The sequence below is a fragment of the Triticum urartu genome, chromosome 2A (genome assembly GCF_056163025.1).
Source record: "Triticum urartu cultivar PI428250 chromosome 2A, HENAU_Tu73, whole genome shotgun sequence".
NCBI classification, from domain to species: Eukaryota; Viridiplantae; Streptophyta; class Magnoliopsida; order Poales; family Poaceae; genus Triticum; species Triticum urartu.
In genome coordinates, this window is record NC_141874.1 from 641,232,970 (window position 1) to 641,253,607 (window position 20,638).

At 45.0% G+C, this 20,638-nt stretch overlaps 1 protein-coding gene across 2 annotated transcripts; it reads right to left on the minus strand.

The window, feature by feature from the left end:
• Positions 1–14,143: 14,143 nt before the first annotated feature.
• Positions 14,144–19,334, minus strand: LOC125539445 (uncharacterized). 2 transcript variants are annotated; one of them, XM_048702899.2, is made up of 10 exons: positions 19,190–19,334; positions 17,427–17,646; positions 17,063–17,334; positions 16,788–16,953; positions 15,655–16,254; positions 15,170–15,550; positions 14,999–15,074; positions 14,715–14,914; positions 14,514–14,627; positions 14,144–14,419 (listed from the first exon to the last, which is right to left on the minus strand). In XM_048702899.2, the coding sequence occupies exons 2-10, from the start codon at positions 17,643–17,645 to the stop codon at positions 14,354–14,356; spliced, it is 2,094 nt and encodes a 697-aa protein (XP_048558856.1). In that variant the 5' UTR covers position 17,646; positions 19,190–19,334; the 3' UTR covers positions 14,144–14,353. The 2 variants fall into 2 exon arrangements, with proteins under 2 accessions (XP_048558856.1, XP_048558854.2); XM_048702897.2 differs by lacking the exon at positions 19,190–19,334 and adding an exon at positions 18,763–19,104.
• Between the last annotated feature and the right edge of the window lie 1,304 nt (positions 19,335–20,638).

Sequence of the window (20,638 nt, forward strand, 5' to 3'; positions counted from 1 at the left end):
GAAGTCATTTGTTTATGCTGCAAAGGAGTAGAACATTTTGCCAGAAAATGTTCAGACCCGAGGAGAGCTTGAGCAGAGTAGTTGAGATCTTGATATTAGAATAAAGCATGTAATAAAGTTGGAATGCACTTTTATTTTTGTTGGGGATGTTGAGTTGAGTTATGAAATGGAAATTGTAATAGCTCGTGAAGCAATAAAAGTTGAGGTGTTGGAATCTCATGTGAAATGTTATGAGTTGTTGTTGATTGTGAATGCCTCTCTCATTATTTCACCCAGACTAAAACCTTGAACCCATGGACAAGCTGACCTCAAACTTTTCCCAAAAAAACCACATTTCACCCGAGGAAATACATACATTATACTGAGTACCCCTTCTATCGTATGCCTGCAGATGACAACCCTTTACGAGTCTTTTCTCAAGGGCCCAGAAACGATCATGACCCTGACTAGTGATCAGGATTACCCAAAAATCCTGAAGGACATGATGAAGCATATTCGTCTTGAAGGAGATGCAGTCTACAAGGGTTATCCTTCCATGGAGAATGGAGTTGAACTTTGGTACGTGGAGGTACACCTCCACCGTGTGAAGGGAGTTTGCCCAAAGACTATGGGGCAATACTTTTTCATTTCTCGAGTACCACGAGCAACGTTCTTCGACTCTGTTTGTGAAGCTGCTATGGAAGCCATACATCAGATTGGAGAAATACTTGAAGCAAGACTCCGTCACACTCAGGAATACCTGAGAGAGGTGCATGCAGAGATGATGGAGATGAAGCTCATGGCCACCACGACGAAGCAAAACATCGATGATTTGAAGGATCACATCGCACAATTCTAGTGGGACTGAAGTACCTTCAAGAAGGGCAAATGAATAAAGATGGAAGTAATGCTTGACCATACCAAACTATGTGGATGGCAGCTTTTGTAATAGAGTACTTTTGAAATGTGAGTTTTGAGTAGTGATTAAGGATGCAATAAAGGATTTGATATGAAGAGAATATGAATTATGGATGAACCAGTGCATTTTTTGGCGATACTTGTCTGTGTGAACAATTGACTGATGGAAAGGAAAATGTTGTTCCATATAAAGTTGGAGTTTGGACAAATGAGTTGGAGTTTTGTTTTAGTTATGATGGTTACCCCAAGAGTATGAAATAATGAAGTACTATTGGATTTAAAGGAGATGTAATGTTGGAATATGGAACAATCATAACTCCAAGGATGAGTTAAAGATATACAAGTGTTGAAGTGGGCCATAACCCACATGACCCAGGATTTGATAAGGAAACAAGCACAATCTTGTTGAAGAAAATAATTTTGGAAGAAGCTGTGAGTTCATCAGCAGACGTTCCATAGGAGGTTACGTAAACCCAAGAGTTGTGAAGAAACGATAGAGGTTTTGTTTGGCTTGCAGGACCAATGGATTTATCGGGCCTAGTTCGTGGAGAAGAGAAGTTCTGCAATGCTTGTGAGGATGCCCAAGTGTTAGAATATGTGATTCACTATGCGTATGTGGTAATGATTCAAGTATGGGATGGATTGGCCCCCATACCGGAGACTTCTATCATGAACTATCATATGTTGATGGAAAATCAGAGAGACTTGCAAACCCTAGAAGAGTCTCGACGCGATAAGCCAAAAACCTTAGAATGGCAGGATGATGGAAACCCTGTACAAGCTCCTATTGCCAATCATAGGTTATACGGTGAGATTCAACCCAGACCCATTTCCTGCAGGAGGAACCAGAAATTGTTAACCACCATGAGATTTCGATAGTTGTTTAGCATTGGCGCCATACCTGTCAAGTCTCATAAGGATCCTATTTTGATGCAAGGACTCCTGATTTTGAGGAAAAGGCCATGCCCTTACCGGAAGAGCAAAAGTGAAGGAGTTATCTCGGAGAATATGAGAAGACCGACACCGTCAACGCAAAGGATGGAGTACATGAGTTTTGTTGGAACCGTGACCATGCTTCTAAGGGTGGTAGCACCCCATACCATGTGATGATTAATGGATTTTCAAGGAGACCCCCAAACCTAACCTTCTTTCTAGCCTCTCCGAATCTCGAGGACGAGATTCATTTTAAGGGTGGTAGTTTGTAACATCCCAAAATTCTAAATTTTGGAATGTTATATTAAATAAATTATTATGATTGTTTTTTTTATTGTTGTGTGATTGATTGTGTGAAAATGATTGGAAATTGAAAACTTTTTGAAAGTTGAATGAGAGGGAATAAAAGGACTTTCCCAAAAACTTTGCATCTTGCATTTTGATCTTCCTGAATTCAAATTCATTTCATCACAAAACCCTAGAGTGAAGATGATATGACTTCTTCCATTTAAAGAAATTAAAAGGGGTTTGAAAATGATTTGAATTCCATTTTGAAATATTTCAAACTTAGAAACTTTAAGCAACTCAATGAGTTCATGAGGGAAGATAAAATGACTTCTTCATATTTGAAGAAAGAGAGTTGGAAGTTTCAAAGAAATAAATTGGAAGTCACTTTGAAGTTATTTGAAACTCATTTTCCAATTGAAGTTGTTTCAAATTCCAAATTCAAATCCTCTTGGAAGTTATTTGAGTTTCTTTTCAAAATATTTTTCTCCTAAAAATAAATAAATGGAAATAAGGGTAAAATGATTCCCTTCAATGGAAAATTAGGAGAAAATAAATTTGCAATCATTTTGCTATTTTAAAAATGATTTGTATTGATTTTAAATGCAACAGTAGCACTGTTTGACTTTTATGAATTTTTATGGAATTTATTTGAACTTTAAAAATAGTTCATCTTATTCTTGGTATTTTCTTGAGCATTTTGGTATATAATATGCCTATGTAATATTTTTGTTACTTTTTCTCTATTATAGTTTTGTTCTGTAAAAAAAACACGCACGCACGCACGCGCTGGCCAGCCGGCCCAGCCACAGGCCAGCGAGGCCATGGGCCAGCCGCAGCGCTAGGGCAGCTAATGGCGTGCCAGGCCAGCGCCAGGAGGCCAGCACCGCACGCACGAGCCGCCGCTCCTCCCTTTGCTCGCTCACCCGCACCCACTGACGCATGGGGCCCGCTCCCCAGGTCACCCCCAACCTCCCGCTCCTCCCGCTGGATGAGCACGCGCACGCACCCTCCGGCCGAAGCTCTAGGGATAGAGCTTATCCCTCACTCCCGAGCCCTCTCTACGCGCCTATAAGAAGCCCTCGACCCCCTCCCTCCGTTCAGCTAATCCGTTCGTCACCACGCCCCTCGCATCGCTCGCCGGAGCCTTGCTAGTTCACTGGAGGATTTCGTCGCCCGTGAGCCACCACGACCTCCATCGACTACTTATTTTTGTTGCCCGGGTCCGCACGCATCGAGTTGACACCTCCTTTTGCCTTCTAGGTCACCGGAGCCGCCGCCCCGACGCGCCGCGCTCTCGCTGGAGCACCGGAGCTCCGCCGCCTCCCTCCGCTCGTTGCTGGCCACCCCGCCACCCGTCGACCCCACTAGCACGCCGCCCATGCCGCGCCCGACCTCCCCGACCCCTTCGCCGCCGCTGAGGACCGCCGGAGCCGCCGCCCTATCCACCGTCCGCCGCCTGAAGCCAGCGCCGCTGTCTCCTGCTCGTCGTCGTCGCTTCTGTAAGGCGGCCCCTCCCCGTTCGTTTAGTTTTTTTAGTATTTATAGATCGGTTTGTTTTAGTTCGGTTAACCGATGGTTTTTTTATTAGCCACCGCATAGGGTTTTGCCTATTAAGTGGCTGTTCGTCATTTAGCCTAAGCCGCGAACGCTGCTCAGCCACCCGGAAGCCGTCACGTGGCCAGGGACCTGGTCGCGAATAAAAATTTCATAGTCAAGTCCCTGTAAATTTCAGTTTAGCCCCTAAACTTCGGATAGCCACAACATTTTAACCATTGATCCAAATTCGGTGAAACCAGCGCCAAAATGTTCGTCTCGAATAGTTTTATTCCGAGAAGCCCACTTCGCAAAGTTTTGTCAAATTCAAATTTGAAATTATTCAGATTTGAATTCAAATTTCAATTGGCCATATCTCCTAAACCGTAGCTCCAAATAGGTTGATTCTTTTTGCACCGTGTTACCGTAGCCAAACCCTATCACCTGGACCTTTGTCATGCTAATTTTTCACACACTTAGGATCTGTCCATAGTAGTTTTACTCGTATGCCTTGTATGCACTATGCTTCACGTCACAAATTCTGAACCACATGCCTATGTTGTGTTGCACTTAGAATATTTTGTGATAGTTAAGTGTGTTGTATGTTCATTTGGTTTTTCCAAGACTTTTTGCTTTGCATGTTCTTCGTGGTTCTCTGAAATGATTGCTTAAGTGAATGCAATGTTTGACCTTATAGATTTTCAACGGAGAGTGACAAATAGCTCTATTAAGTAAATTTTTGAGAGCGATATTATCTTCATCAACTATTAACAGGCAAGTTCACATTTGACCATTCTTCCATTTACCTATGTTTTTATTATGCACTTAGTCCTTTGAGGTAGGATTGCATGGTAGGATTTATTGTTGCCAGATGGCTATGCCGTTACCTAGTAGTTCATTTGAGGTAGGTCTGACCTATACAGCCTTGTCACCAACGTGTAAGTTTATTTTTGCATCGCCAAATGTAGACGTGGTTTGGGAAGCGAACATGGTGAAATATGAGTGAAAAAGTAGTAATCAGGACCAAGACTTGTAAATGAACTACCTGGGCGGTATTTGGTTTGAATGGTGGCGAAGTACAATGGGAGCATGCATGGTTAATCCATGGTGGTGCACCACTAGTGGTCGGCCGCCCAGGCTCAAAGAGATCAATCGTATTCTCATGTCTAGGAGCTTACGTGTGCAGCCACAAGCCAATATGGGCTCTGGCTTAGTTGAGTAGTTAGTGTGACCCCTTCCGGGATGAGCTAGCAGATGTAAAATGATGTAGGTGTACCGGCCTATCCGTAGGTTAAGGGGGAACATTTTTGACAGACTATGTCTCGGTCATCCTGTTCTCAAACGCCAGGCAGTGCGAGAACTTCAAGGGAGGCGATCGGGTATTGTGGGGAAAAGTGCGCAAACCTCTGCAGAGTGTTAAAACCTAATCGATTAGCTGTGTCCCCGGTTACGGACAACTTGAGCATCTAGTAGTGGAAATGCTGGGAGATCTCATCACTCTTAATTAAACAGTTGGGTTTTAAATGAAACTTTGGGAATGGATTGAGTTGGATTTGCCAACTCATCCTATGCCATACCGTAGTGGTAGAATAATATCTTTTATTCTAGGGAAAAACTAGCTTTATTCAAAAACTAAACTTAGAGATTTACACCAGCCAAATTGCAAGTACAAATAGGTTCATTATTCTTATGTTGTGACTTGCCAGTACATTCAATGTACTGACCTACAGGGCCGCAACGTCTTATGTTGCAGGGATTTTTCTACGACGAGTAAGAGTTACGTTGTAGGGTTACGGTCTACACTCAACTTGCCGTTGGCGTTGATGGACTCCATACCCTTATGTTTGTTTCCGCTGAGACTTATGAGGTATATATCAGTTTTACGTTATTTATACATGTGATTGCACTTTGATATATACATTCATGTACTGTGTGTGCCAGCATACCGATCCAGGGATGACACGGATACACAGAGGCTTGACCGTTTGAGGTCGGGTCGCTACAACACATCAATAACTTTTAGATCTTTATCATTATTTTCATAAGAACTAGAAGAACACGCTTTTATAAAGGCATATTTCTTAGCACGCATCCTAGTGGTTCTTTCTTTGCACTTGTTAATGGAAACTCTCATGGCTTTGAGAGACTCATTGATATCATGCTTAGGAGGAATAGATCTAAGTTTCAAAGAATCAACATCAAGAGCAATTCTATCAACGTTCCTAGCCAAATCATCAATCTTAAGCTATTTTCCTTCAATCATAGCATTAAAATTCTTTTGCGAAGTAATAAATTCTTTAATATTAGAATCAAAATCAGAGGTCATCTTATTATAATTTCCATAGGAATTGTTGTAGGAATTACCATAATTATTAGAGGGATTAATAGGATAAGGCCTAGGATTGAAATTTCCTCTATACGCATTATTACCAAAATTGTTCCTAACAACAAAATTCACATCCATAGATTCATTATTATTCTAAATCAAAGTAGACAAGGGCATATCATTAGGATCAGAAGAAACACTCTTATTACCAAATAATTTCATAAGTTCATCCATCTTTCCACTAAAAACATTAATTTCTTCTATCGCATGCACCTTTTTATTAGTAGATCTTTCAGTACGCCATTGAGAATAATTTACCATAATATTATCTAGGAGTTTAGTTGCTTCTCCTAAAGTGATTTCCATAAAAGTGCCTCCCGCGGCCGAATCCAAAAGATTTCTAGAAGCAAAATTCAATCCGGCATAATTTTTTTGTATAATCATCCACAAATTTAAACCATTAGTAGGGCAATTACGTATCATTAATTTCATTCTCTCCCAAGCTTGTGCAACATGTTCATGATCAAGTTGCTTAAAGTTCATAATATCGTTTCTAAGAGAGATGGTTTTAGCGGGAGGAAAATACTTAGAGATAAAAGCATCTTTGCACTTGTTCCATGAATCAATACTATTTTTAGGCAAAGACGAAAACCAAGCTTTAGCACGTTCTCTAAGCGAAAAAGGAAATAGCTTCAATTTAACAATATCATTATCCACATCTTTCTTCTTTTGCATGTCACACAAATCAATGAAGCTATTTAGATGGGTAGCGGCATCTTCACTAGGAAGGCCGGAGAACGGATCTTTCATGACAAGATTCAGCAAAGCAGTATTAATTTCACAAGATTCAGCATTGGTAAGAGGAGCAATCGGAGTGCTAATAAAATCATTGTTGTTGGTATTGGTGAATTCACACAATTTAGTATTATCATGAGCCATCGCGACAAACAAGCAAACTAACACACAAGCAAACAAAAAGCAAGCGGACAAAAAGGGGCAAATAGAGAAAGAGAGGGAGGATAGAGAGAGAGAGGGCGAATAAAACGGCAAGGGTGAATTGGGGGGAGAGGAAAACGAGAGGTAAATGGCAAATAATGTAATGCGGGAGATAAGGGTATGTGATGGGTACTTGGTATGTTGACTTTTGCGTAGACCTCCCCGGCAACGGCGCCAGAAATCCTTCTTGCTACCTCTTTTAGCACTGCGTTGGTTTTCCCCAAAGAGGAAGGGATGATGCAGCAAAGTACCGTAAGTATTTCCCTCAGTTTTTTAGAACCAAGGTATCAATCCAGTAGGAGGCTATGCGTGAGTCCCTCGTACCTGCACAAAACAAATAAATCCTCGCAACCAACGCAAATAGGGGTTGTCAATCCCTATAGGGCCACTTACGAGAGTGAGATCTGATAGATATGATAAGATAATATTTTTAGTATTTTTATGATAAAGATGCAAAGTAAAATAAAGGCAAAGTAAATAGCAAAGTAAATAACTAAGTAGTAGGAGATTAATATGATAAAGATAGACCCGAGGGGCATAGGTTTCACTAGTGGCTTCTCTCGAGAGCATAAGTATTCTACGGTGGGTGAACAAATTACTGTTGAGCAATTGACAGAATTGAGCATAGTTATGATAATATCTAGGTATGATCATGTATATAGGCATCGCGTCCGAGACAAGTAGACCGAATCCTGCCTGCATCTACTACTATTACTCCACTCATCGACCGCTATCCAGCATGCATCTAGAGTATTAAGTTAAAAACATAGTAACGCCTTAAGCAAGATGACATGATGTAGAGGGATAAACTCATGCAATATGAAGAAAACCCCATCTTGTTATCCTCGATGGCAACAATATAATACATGCCTTGCTGCCCTTACTGTCACCGGGAAGGACACCGCAAGATTGAACCCAAAGCTAAGCACTTCTCTCATTGCAAGAAAGATCAATCTAGTAGGCCAAACCAAACTGATAATTCGAAGGGACTTGCAAATATAACCAATCATACATAAAAGAATTCAGAGAAGATTCAAATATTATTCATAGATAGACTTGATCATAAACCCACAATTCATCGGTCTCAACAAACACACCGCAAAAAGAAGATTACATCGAATAGATCTCCACAAGAGATGGGGAGAACATTGTATTGAGATCCAAAAAGAGAGAAGAAGCCATCTAGCTACTAACTATGGACCCGTAGGTCTGAAGTAAACTACTCACACTTCATCGGAGGGGCTATGGTGTTAATGTAGAAGATCTCCGTGATCGATGCCCCCTCCAGCGGAGCTCAGAAACAGGCCTCAAGATGGGATCTCGTGGATACAGAAAGTTACGGCGGTGGAATTAGGTTTTGGCTCCTGTTCTGATCGTTTGGGGTACGTGGATATATATAGGAGGAAGAAGTACGTCGGTGGAGCAACAGGGGGGCCACGAGGGTGGAGGGCGCGCCTGGGGGGTAGGCACGCCCCCTACCTCGTGGGCTCCTGTTAGCTGGCTTGACGTAGGGTCCAAGTCTCCTGAGTTGTATTCGGTGAGAAAACCACGTTCCCGAAGGTTTCATTCCGTTTGGACTCCGTTTGATATTCGTTTTCTTCGAAACCCTAAAACAGGCAAAAAACAGCAATTCTGGGCTGGGCCTCCGGTTAATAGGTTAGTCCCAAAAATAATATAAAAGTGGATAATAAAGCCCAATAATGTCCAAAACAGTAGATAATATAGCATGGAGCAATCAAAAATTATAGATACACTGGAGACGTATCAAAGCTCATATTGGCTCCCACATATTCTATGAAGATCTTTATCGGTCAGACCGCATAACAACATACGTTGTTCCCTTTGTCATCGGTATGTTACTTGCCCGAGATTCGATCGTCGGTATCTCAATTCCTAGTTCAATCTCGTTACCGGCAAGTCTCTTTACTCGTTCCTTAATACATCATTCCGCAACTAACTCATTAGTTGCAATGCTTGCAACGCTTTAATTGATGTGCATCACCGAGTGGGCCCACAGATACCTCTCCGACAATCGGAGTGACAAATCCTAATATGGAAATACGCCAACCCAACAAATACCTTCGGAGACACCTGTAGAGCACCTTTATAATCACCCAGTTACGTTGTGACATTTGGTAGCACACAAAGTGTTCCTTCGGTAAACGGGAGTTGCATAATCTCATAGTCATAGGAACATGTATAAGTCATGAAGAAAGCAATAGCAACATACTAAACGATCGAGTGCTAAGCTAACGGAATGGGTCAATTCAATCACATCATTCTCCTAATGATGTGATCACGTTAATCAAATGACAACTCATGTCTATGGCTAGGAAACATAACCATCTTTGATCAACGAGCTAGTCAAGTAGAGGCATACTAGTGACACTCTTTTTGTTTATGTATTCGCACAAGTATTATGTTTCCGGTTAATACAATTCTAGCATGAATAATAAACATTTATCATGATATAAGGAAATAAATAATAACTTTATTATTACCTCTAGGGCATATTTCCTTCAATAAGGATAGGTTTCTCGATTATGGAGGTGACAAAAGGTTCGTCGTAAAAAGTTACGTTGATGCAAATTTTGACACTGATCCAGATGACTCTAAAGTTTTAATCTGGATACATTTTGAAAGTGGGAGAAATTAGCTAGAGTAGCTCCGTGCAGAGCATTGTTGACATAGAAATTTGCAAAATACATACGGATCTGAATCTGGCAGACCCGTAGTCTAAACTTCTCTCACAAGCAAAACATGATCACACCTTAGTACTCTTTGGGTGTTAATCACATAGCGATGTGAACTAGATTATTGACTCTAGTAAACCCTTTGGGTGTTGGTCACATGACGATGTGAACTATGGGTATTAATCACATGGTGATGTGAACTATTGGTATTAAATCACATGGCAATGTGAACTAGATTATTGACTCTAGTGCAAGTGGGAGACTGAAGGAAATATGCCCTAGAGGCAATAATAAAGTTATTATTTATTTCCTTATATCATGATAAATTTTTATTATTCATACTAGAATTGTATTAACCGGAAACATGATACATGTGTGAATACATACACAAACATAGTGTCACTAGTATGCCTCTACTTGACTAGCTCGTTGATCAAAGATGGTTATGTTTCCTAACCATAGACATGAGTTGTCATTTGATTAACGGGATCACATCATTAGGAGAATGATGTATTGACTTGACCCATTCCGTTAGCTTAGCATTTGATCTTTTAGTATGTTGCTATTGCTTTCTTCATGACTTATACATGTTCCTATGACTATGAGATTATGCAACTCCCGTTTATCGAAGGAAAACTTTGTGTGCTACCAAACGTCACAACGTAATTGGGTGATTATAAAGGTGCTCTAGAGGTGTCTCCGAAGGTACTTATTGGGTTGGCGTATTTCGAGATTAGGATTTGTCACTCCGATTATCGGAGAGGTATCTCTGTGCCCACTCGGTAATGCACATCACTATAAGCCTTGCAAGCATTGTAACTAATGAGTTAGTTGCGGGATGATGTATTACATAACGAGTAAAGAGACTTACCGGTAACGAGATTAAACTAGGTATTAAGATATTGACGATCGAATCTCGGGCAAGTAACATACCGATGACAAAGGGAACACCGTATGTTATTATGCGGTTCGACGGATAAAGATCTTCGTAGAATATGTAGGAGCCAATATGGGCATCCAGGTTCCGCTATTAGTTATTGACCAGAGAAGTGTCTCGGTCATGTCTACATAGTTCTCGAACCCGTAGTGTCCGCACGCTTAACGTTCGTTGATGATATAATATTTATGAGTTATGTATGTTGGTAACCGAATGTTGTTAGGAGTCCCGGATGAGACCACGGACATGACGAGGAGCTTTGGAATGGTCCAGAGGTAAATTTTCATATATTGGATGATATGGTTAGGCCAAGGGGTCAGGCCCACGGGGCTATAAGTCGGTGCAAAAGGAGTTTTGCGGAGGCGAGGGGGCCAAACGCCGGAGACCCTGGCGTCTGGCCCTGGGCTAGATGCCGAGGCCCATGGCGTCTGGGCCAGACGCCAAGGATTCTAGCGTTTGGTCCTGGAGTCCGAGTGGGACTCTTGCCTTTCGGGCAAAACCGACTTTGAGGAGGCTTTTGCTCCAAGTTTCGACCCCAGGGCTCAACATATAAATAGAGGGGCAGGGCTAGCACCAAAGACACATCAAGAAACACCAAGCCGTGTGCCGGCTACCCCTTCCCCTCTAGTTTATCCTCCGTCATAGTTTTCGTAGTGCTTAAACAAAGCCCTGTGGAGATTGTTATTCACCAACACCGTCACCACGCCGTCGTGCTGCCAGAACTCATCTACTACTTCGCCCCTCTTGCTGGATCGAGAAGGCGAGGACGTCATCGAGCTGAACGTGTGCTGAACGCGGAGGTGTCGTACGTTCGGTACTTGATCGGGACGGATCGTGAAGGTGTACGACTACATCAACCGCGTTGATAAACGCTTCCGCTTACGGTCTACGAGGGTATGTAGACAACACTCTCCCCTCTCGTTGCTATGCATCACCATGATCCTGCATGTGCGTAGGATGTTTTTTGAAATTACTACGTTCCCCAACAGCAAATACTTTAGATAATGATGGGAGAATGCTCCCAACATTTGCATTTAGATGTTCTTTTAGATAATGATTGAGAATCATGTCATTCCCCTCCCAGCCAAAAATAAAGAGAACGCTTCCTATCTTTTTTGGATAATGTTCATATGATTTAGTTAGGCATGAATCTATGCACTTTTCTTGAATGCTTCAACTATCTTTTGCGGTCAACTAAAAAAACTATATTTTTGCCATGTGCACCACGATGGTTCATTGAAATGTTCCGGTGGCATGGGAGAATATCTTCATGACACATGAACAATTGTCCTTGAGTGTCAGATATAAAGGCAGAGGCGGAAAGTGCTCGACTGCAATTCTCAACTATCGAGCAGCAACCTAAATCTAAACAACTTCTCATATCAGGCAATGGTTTTTGGATTGGATTTCTAATGCTTCGATGTTCCATTCGATGATATTTGAAGTGGCTTGTTGGCATATATGGGAGAATAGAAACTCCTGCCGAAATGGTGAGTCCATACCTCATCTCTTACGTGTATCTGGAAAGATCAAAGCTTACATTGACTTTATTTTGTTGAACAATGTCAGTTCTGAATGCTCCATCAGGCGTGAGACCTTGACATCAATTCAGAAATGGGCCCCGCCACCAGAGGACCTCATGCTGATCAACATGGACGCTGTGATCTTCTCCGGTACTGCAAAAGCTGGATATGGTGCTGTCATGCGTAATCATCTAGGAGTAATGCATGTCGCTTGTCGAGGCGTTGTTGATCATGTGCACTGTCCTGGAATTGCTGAAGCAGAGGCCATCCGCCAGGCACTTATGCTTGCTGAAAGCATAGGGGTTTAGTATTTTTTTCCAAGTTGTTCTGGTTGCCTCTCACTTGTTAACAAGTTGCAGCAGCAAGGGTTCGATAGGGCTTCGACAGGTGCCATTGTTTATGATATTAAGATGAGAGCCAAAAAAGTTTGTATCTTGTACCTTTGAATATGTTAGCAGAGTATGTAATGGGGCAACCCATGTTCTTGCCAGATCAGCAGAACATAACTATGGATCGTGTTGGTTCAGTGGCGGAGCCAGAACTTTTGTAGAGCCTGGGCAAGCTTGAACCTAAGTGTCTAATTTGGAAATCAAGTATTTTGATACACTATATATAAAATAGCCCCAAATAATAATGAAGTAACAATATAAACATGATAGTCATGCAAATGTAATTTTGAAGTGAACTACTATATAACAGTTCGCCAAGTGTGACACTCGGCATACCCCATTTTGATAAAGAGAGCTTCGTCGAGTTCCCTTTCTCGAATACTCAGTAGAGTCTTACCGAGTGCTAAAATGAGGTACTTAAAAAAGTTAACCAGACTGCCTTTGGAGGGCACAACGTGTCCTTGACGTTTGCCGAGTGCTGCCTTTGGCAAAACGTTCGAGCGTTTCTCTAGTCCCCTCTCAGTGACACTCGAGAAACAGCTTTTGGCAGGGCTGCCTAGGTCATGCCATGTATCACCCTTTGTCGACTGTTCTCGAGAATGCTCTCGCCAAACCATCCTAGAAGCTACCAGATACTGTCACATGACAACCTAAGTCATAAAACAAGACCATGCATAGAACAAAATAGAGAGTTTATTCCAACGAAAATTAGACATGAACGAAATACGGTAGCAGATCAATTTGGCTATGTATAGTCGTGTAGAGGGTACCACTACACTATGGCTACACCAAAGTCTACCAAGTATAGAGAAACTTTTGCCTCGTGAAGGTAGCCCTATATTGATGGAATAGAACTTTATTACCTCGCAAAAAAAAAACAAGGCCACAAATAAAACTAAATTTGCCATGTTACCATGAAAAGTATAGCTACATAAATTAGCATCCAAACATCCTAGAAGATACCACTCCCTCTAGTGATCTAAACGCTCTTATATTTCTTTTTATGGAGTACAAGATAAAATAATGATTTTTTTAATTCACATAAATTAAGTGTTTTGATTTGTGAATTCACTCAAAATAGAGAGCTTGTAAGAAAAGAGGAAGACATGTAAAATATACCCCACCGCCTGACCTCATAAATTAATTTAAGTCCTAAATATATCAATCTTTAAATTAGTTAGCAAAATCTTACTGCATAATCAGGAGAAAGGGGACGAGACGACGAGTAGTTGAGGATGTAAGTCCTGCCGAACACCAGCCATCACTACTTAATTAGCACGTACTCCCTTCATTCCGAAATAGATGATTTAACTTTATACTAAAGTTAGTATAAAGTTGAGTTATCAGGGAGTACACTCCTGCTGTCTTGCCCGGATAAACCACGATGTATAGTGAGATTTGCCCCCATTGTTTATCACCTGCTTGCGCAGTCCCCTGGCCACTGTGTTGGTTAAATGAGCCTCCTGAGATCATAAGGGGCATTATTTGTACTGAACAATTGCTGAATGAATGAAAGGTTGCTGCCCATTGTATCAAAAAAGAAAAACTATTGAGCAGCATATCGTGACTGACGTATAATTTTTGTTTTGCGGAAGTGACTGACGGATAAAGTTACTCTGGGACAACGATTGCAGAGCAATGTACCGATATGTTTTCCTTCTTTTTTGCTATGTTGAGTCATAAGCACCATTCGTTAGCATATATGGTAATCCCGTCAGATGCCGGTTATTAACACAGTAGTAGTTTCTTGGCCAACACCCGAAAGCTTTGCGTCGCTATCCATAGGTGTGTACAATAGCCGCACTACAACTAGCTGCCTGGAGAGCCGGAGATGGAACTCAGTCGATCCAGGAGACCCCCATCATCTTGGCCGCGAACGCGTAACGATCCGCAGCCTCGTCGATCTGCCAATCCATATGCAGCAGTCAGCAAACAACATTTCAGTCAAGGTGAGAGCGTACTGTGTGAGAAAAAAGAAGAGAGGAACATCGTTCGTACGATCTTCTGCGTGGAGCGGCCGCAGCCGTGGCCGCTCTTGCGGTCGATCCGGGCGACGATGGGGTTGCTCTGCGGGCTCTGCTCCACGCTTCTGCACAGGACGTGCTGCATCGTCTGACGTACGCACGCACAAGACTCACACAAATCGTCATTTCGATAGCGATCTCAACCCAAAATAGTAAGTACGGGAGACGTGCGTACCGCGAGGAACTTGAGCGTGTGCGACGGCACGACGCGGTCGTCGTGGTCCGCCGTCAGCAGCATGGTGGGAGGGTACTGCTGGTCGCCGGCGGCGCCCTTCTCCCACGGCCGCCTCACGTTGTGCAGGGGGGAGTACTTGATAAGCCAGTGGAATTCCTCCTCCTTCTCCGAGCAGCCGAAATCGCAAGCCCATGCACGACCTGGATGCATGGCAGACACTCACAAGGTGACCACTGTGGACACAAACAGGATGCGGTTTTCAGAGGAGAGGCGACAGGCAAAACCTATGGTGAACTTGTGGAACCGAAGCATGTCCATGACACCGACGTGAGCCAGAGCACAGCCGAAGAGACCGGGCCGCTGCAGTCACAAACAATGAAATAATCTCCGCTCACTACTGGAACAAATGAGCTGCAACAATCTGCAACAAAATTATAAAGACTAGCCAGCTTTACCTGGTTGATGCAGGCGGCGACCAGGAGGCCGCCGTTGCTCCCGCCTTCGATGCACAGCCGGCTCGGGCTCGTGTACCCGGCGGACACGAGGAACTCGCCGGCGGCGATGAAGTCGTCGAAGCAGTTCTGCTTGTTCGCGAGCGAGCCGGCCTTGTGCCAGTCCTCCCCGTACTCGCCGCCGCCCCGGATGTTGGCGACGCACGTCACGAACCTCAGGTTCCTCATGAGGACGACGCGGGCCGCGCTGAACTGCGGCGTCATGCTCATGCCGAACCCGCCGTAGCCGAAGAGCAGCGCCGGGTGCGACCCGTCCAGGACGATCTTCTTCCTCGACACCACGAACATAGGGATCTTGGTCCCGTCCTTGCTCGGATAAAACACCTGAAAAGGAAAAACCAAGCAAGCAAGATCAACCGAACTGCAAATACACCACACATGGTTCAGGTATATATATTTGTTCTTCTTCAGACAAGAGAATGTAGTACCTGCTTCGCCTCGAAGTCGGTGCGATCGAAGCCAGGGACCGTAATCTCTCTGTATATGCTCATCTCAGGGGTCCCGGAGCTCAGATCACACCGGTAGACGATCCCCGGTGTGAGGAAGCTCGAGAACTCGACGAACACCTCGGAGTCACCACGCCTGCCGGTGATCCCGTTGACGCTGCCTATGTCGATGGGTATGCCGTGGAGCAGCTCTCCGGTGGCCAGGCTCCTCATCTGCAGCACGTACTTGACATCCGACAAATAGTTCACCAGAAGCTTGTCACCGTGGACAGCACAAGCGTATTCTAGGACAGCCTTGTCGTCTTCAGGCAGAACATCGGTCCAGGACTGCGGGTCGTCGACGTCGACCCGCGACAGTTTGTACCTCGGTGCGTCTTTGTTTGTTTGGATTGTGAATCGGGTGCCGTCGTTGGCGACGACTCCGTAGAAGGCCTCGAATTCGTCCACGAGCTTCACAAAGGGGAGCATTTCGTGGGTTCCTTTTGCTTTCATGCCTGAAAGCCCATGGGAAAGAGCTGAGAGGTCGCAGTAGTACAGCTTGTTGACCGGCTCTGAACTCTCTGAAACTGACAGGAGCACGTACTGCAACAGAAGCAGTAAAATATACTGTATCAGCTACCGAAGTGTGGCAAATTTTCATGTTTTGACCCTTTTCTGAAACCTATTCGAGATTTGACCCTAGTTTGAAATTTTTTCGAGATCTGACCCTTTTGCTACCGCCAGAGTCTATGGCGGTAGGGTCTAACAGCCTACCGACAGGGACTTCGGCGGTAGGAAACATCGCTACCGCCAACCTGGCTGGCGGTAGTCTGCACAACCCTATGGCCAAGGTGCTTGGCGGTAGGCATGAGTACGCACTGTGTTCAATATTTAGGAGATTTTTGACGGTAGGGCATGCAACCCTATCGCCAGGGACCTTGACGGTAGGCTGTTATACCCTACCGCTATGGTCCTGACGGTAGTAAAAGGGTCAAATCTCAAAAATAAATTTAAATTAGGGTCAAATTTCAAATAGGTTTCAGAAAAGAATCAAAACACGAAATTTAGCCCCGAAGTGTCAACAAGATTGGTGATGAGCAAGGCAGTAGTAAGTTGGGTGGCAATGGCAAGTGTACCTTGCCGTCCTCTGTAACTTCGGGGGTGTATATGTACTTTGGATGCTCGGGGTCCTTCCAGCACATGACATCGTCGGACTGGTCAGTTCCGAGGAAATGGTAGTAGACCTCGTGGTTGAGGTTAACGTCGGTCCTGATCCCGGACTCCGGCGCGCCGTCGTCGTCCCTGCATGCGCGCCAAAACCGGAGCAAGGCATGAGACAAGATGATACCCATGGATTTTACTACTGTATCAAGCAAAGCACAGAGCACTCATGCCATGAAGTGTCAGTTACTTTGGAGCCGGGAAGCGCGAGTAGAAGAAGCCCATGCCGTCGCTGGTCCAGGCGATGCGCGAGAACTTGACCCAGGACAGGGCGTCGGGGAGGCGGCGTCTGTCGCGGACGCGCATGACGCTGATGGTGACCCAGTCGCTGCCGCTGGCGCTGGTGCCGTAGGCTAGGTGCTCGCCGTCGTCGCTGACGCCGATCATGGACAGCGACACCGTGGCGTCGTCGCTGAGCTCGCCCGGGTCCAGCAGCACGCTCGGCTCGCCGCCCAGCCCGTGCTGCACACACGATTGATTCGGAGACGATCAGTGCTGTGGAGGCGTTGCCTCTGAAGTGAAGAAAAAGGTGTATGCGGCGGTTTGGTGTGCACCTGGACGTAGAGGGCGCTGTGGGGGAGGAGGCCGGGGTTGTGGAAGTAGAAGTAGGTGCCAGCGCGCTTGAAGGGGGCGCGGTAGCGCGGGTGGTCGAGCAGCGCCGTCAGCTGCCCGCGCAGGCGGCCGCGGTGGTCGCAGGTGGCGAGCACGGCGTTCGCCAGGGCCGCCTGCGCGCCCACGTACTCCTTCACCTCCTCCGACTCCAGCTCCTCCATCCTGACGAGCCCATACGTTACCCACGGCACGAAACAACAACGTGACAGACAGCCAGCGCCACAGGCAAAGAGGTTCGAACGTGTACTACAGTAAAACTGTAAAAAGCGCGAGCTTCGGTGTGCTTCTGAAGAAGGTTCAGAGAAGCATGTGGGTGGCGTACAGCTTGCCGCGGTGAAATGAATGGAGCAGTGATCCTCCTCTCCTCTGGCGTGGTGAATTTTTTAGCAGCAAGTGTCGTGTTATTACTGCAGTCTCCAAGGAGGTGTCATCTTTTGGTGCATAGGGGCGCATGAGCGCCACGAGCGGTGTGCTCGATCTTGATGCCACCACGGTGAAATGAATGGACCAATGATTCTCCTGTGCCGTCGTGCAAGTGTTTTGGCTGTAGGGGTAGTAGCGAAAACGATGCATTTCTAGTAAAAAAAAACTGTGCCGTGTGTGCTAAAATGATACTCCAGAAATACATCCAAGGGACTGTTCCTTGTCCTAAACCCGTACTTTTTCTTGAAGGAAAAAGGAAACTTACCTTCCTAGCAAGATGAACTGCACGTACTGTGTACTAAAAAAAATACATGTACTGTGTACTAAAGAAAATGCATCTACTGTGTGTGCGTACAAATGCTATCTAAACCGTACTGCCTTTTTTGAAGGAAAAATAAATCCGTGCTCTAATAATGTTTTCCTAACTAAACTGTTTTCCTTTGTTCTTTCACCAGTAATATTTGGCAGCACCAATATGACAGCCATGGGCCATAGCAACATAGCACGCGCATGAATCAAGGATCTACCCGCAAAAAAGAAAGTAAGTATGGACCAAGCCATGGCTTTTGCAAAAACAAAGGAAAAGGAAAAACGGATTTCATGGTATGCCCGGATGGATACGTTAGCTGAAAACGCAAACAAATACTTCTTCTTCTTCTTCTTCTTCTTCTTCTTGAACACAACAAATACTACTCCTGCATCTCTCGGGCTGGCATGTATCAAGCTGGTTAGAGTTCATACATGCGCAGGCCGAAGAAGCGCTCTCGCGAGTGTGCTTTCCAGTTCGAAGAGAAACAACAAAAAACCAGACCCCTGGAACATGGTGGATACTACGAGCAGATTCAGATTACTCACCATCTGTAGGGGTCCGGCACAAGAACTCCGTGGTAGTCGTCGACAATGTCGCCGTCGCGGCGAGCCGGAGGGTACCGGAGAGGAGGCAGCGGCTCGTCGGCGGCGGCGAGGGAGCCCATGGCGAATTGGCGATTAGGCGGTGGTGAAGCAATACACAACGCCCGCCGCAGGTGTGTGCGTAGTTGGTAGTGTATTGAATGAGACTGAATGAATGGCCTCCCGAGCGAGCGGAAGCACAAAGAAGTCGCAGGATGACAACACATCACGATGCCAACCCGCAGTATAAATAGAAGTAGATAGTAGAGAGTGTGTGTGTCTCCAGGATGTGATAACGTGGCGAGCATTATTCTTGCTCCATACAACAAAAAGTTGTTCGCCAGCTACTAGTTGTATTTGAATATAAAGAAATAAAAAGAGAAACACCTACCTAGGACGTACTCCCTCCGCTCCGAGTTATTCGTCGCAAAAATGGATATATCTAGAATGAAGGATGTACGTACGAAGTCATGAACCAAGTTTCCTGGTGAGCTTTGTGATGGACACCTCTGCTCCGCACTGTGGGCAGGAATGGGAACGGCTTTGCCCTTTGTGTTACATGGATAAATGAATGGGATATGGAAAAGAAAGATGAAAAAGAGGGTATTGTGGTGGGAGCAGAGAGGGGTGAAAGAGACGGCGGAGCTGGCTGGGATGTCGCCATGGGGATGTAAGAGTGTTGCCATGCATCAGGACGCGTCGCTGTCGGCCTGTAACGTGCGGGGGCACCGCTCTGACCAATCCGCTCGATCTTCTGCCCGGGCTGCTGGCTTTGTCTGCGCTGCTTCGGGCTTCGCAGTCTTGCCTTGATTTTGATTTTTGGGACCGGTGCTTGAACACGGGAGCCTAGGCACGTTCAACGGAGGGATGAATCTGGATGGATTTTGGATGGCAGGATGAACTTGTAAAATTTCTTCCGGAGGCAAGACCGGTAAGCATCAAGCCAGCCAAGAAGTAGAAGTTGGTAAAGATGGCACAAACAAAATTCTTCGGTCCGGCGCATGCCTCAAATTCAATTTTCCTTTGAATTACTCATTTTTTTAATTTCTCACACGAAACTTTTCTAGGAGAAATTTGAATCCATCAACTTCGATTTGGTTCTCTCGGGAAAATCACGAGTTGCAGAGATGAGAACCATGAAAAGCAAGATCCCAGTGAAACCTACCTTTATATGTATGTCAGGGCATCCCCAATGAACGTGCCTCAAATTAAATCACACACACCAAACTTCCCACCGATGCGTCCAATCCAGCGCATCAAATAAAAGCAGATGTGGCATTTTTATTAATACATGATTTTTTTTTCATAGCAAAAGTTAGCATAGTATAATTCTTCTCTCACCATGGGCACGTTTGTGGCCCACGTCCTGCTCTTCGCTCGACGTGGCACGTCCGTATCCACCTCCCACTCTTCGTCGGAGTGTGCCGCCTGGTCAACAAACGACGCCGATCAACACGAGTGGCCTGGCCTCGTGGTCGGATACGGCAAGGCGCAAGCGACACAGAGTTGCCGATGTTTGTAGCATTCCCGTCCGCGCTCGCATGCGCCGCTTGCGTGTTCGCCCCAGCAGCGTCTCCTCGAACAGGCGATTGTGCTCCTCCACTTGCGGCAGATGGCGCAGGCGATGCACATTGACACGTACAACGACTCTATGCGTTCCCCACACCGGACCTACCCGTTGTTGACAATATCCGTGATCTCGAGTTAGCACATACTCCCTCCGTTCGAAATTACTTGTCATCAAAATGAATGAAAATGGATGTACCTACAACTAAAATACATCTAGATACATCCATTTCAATAACAAGTATTTTCGGTCGGAGGGAGTAGTTGTGTAAGC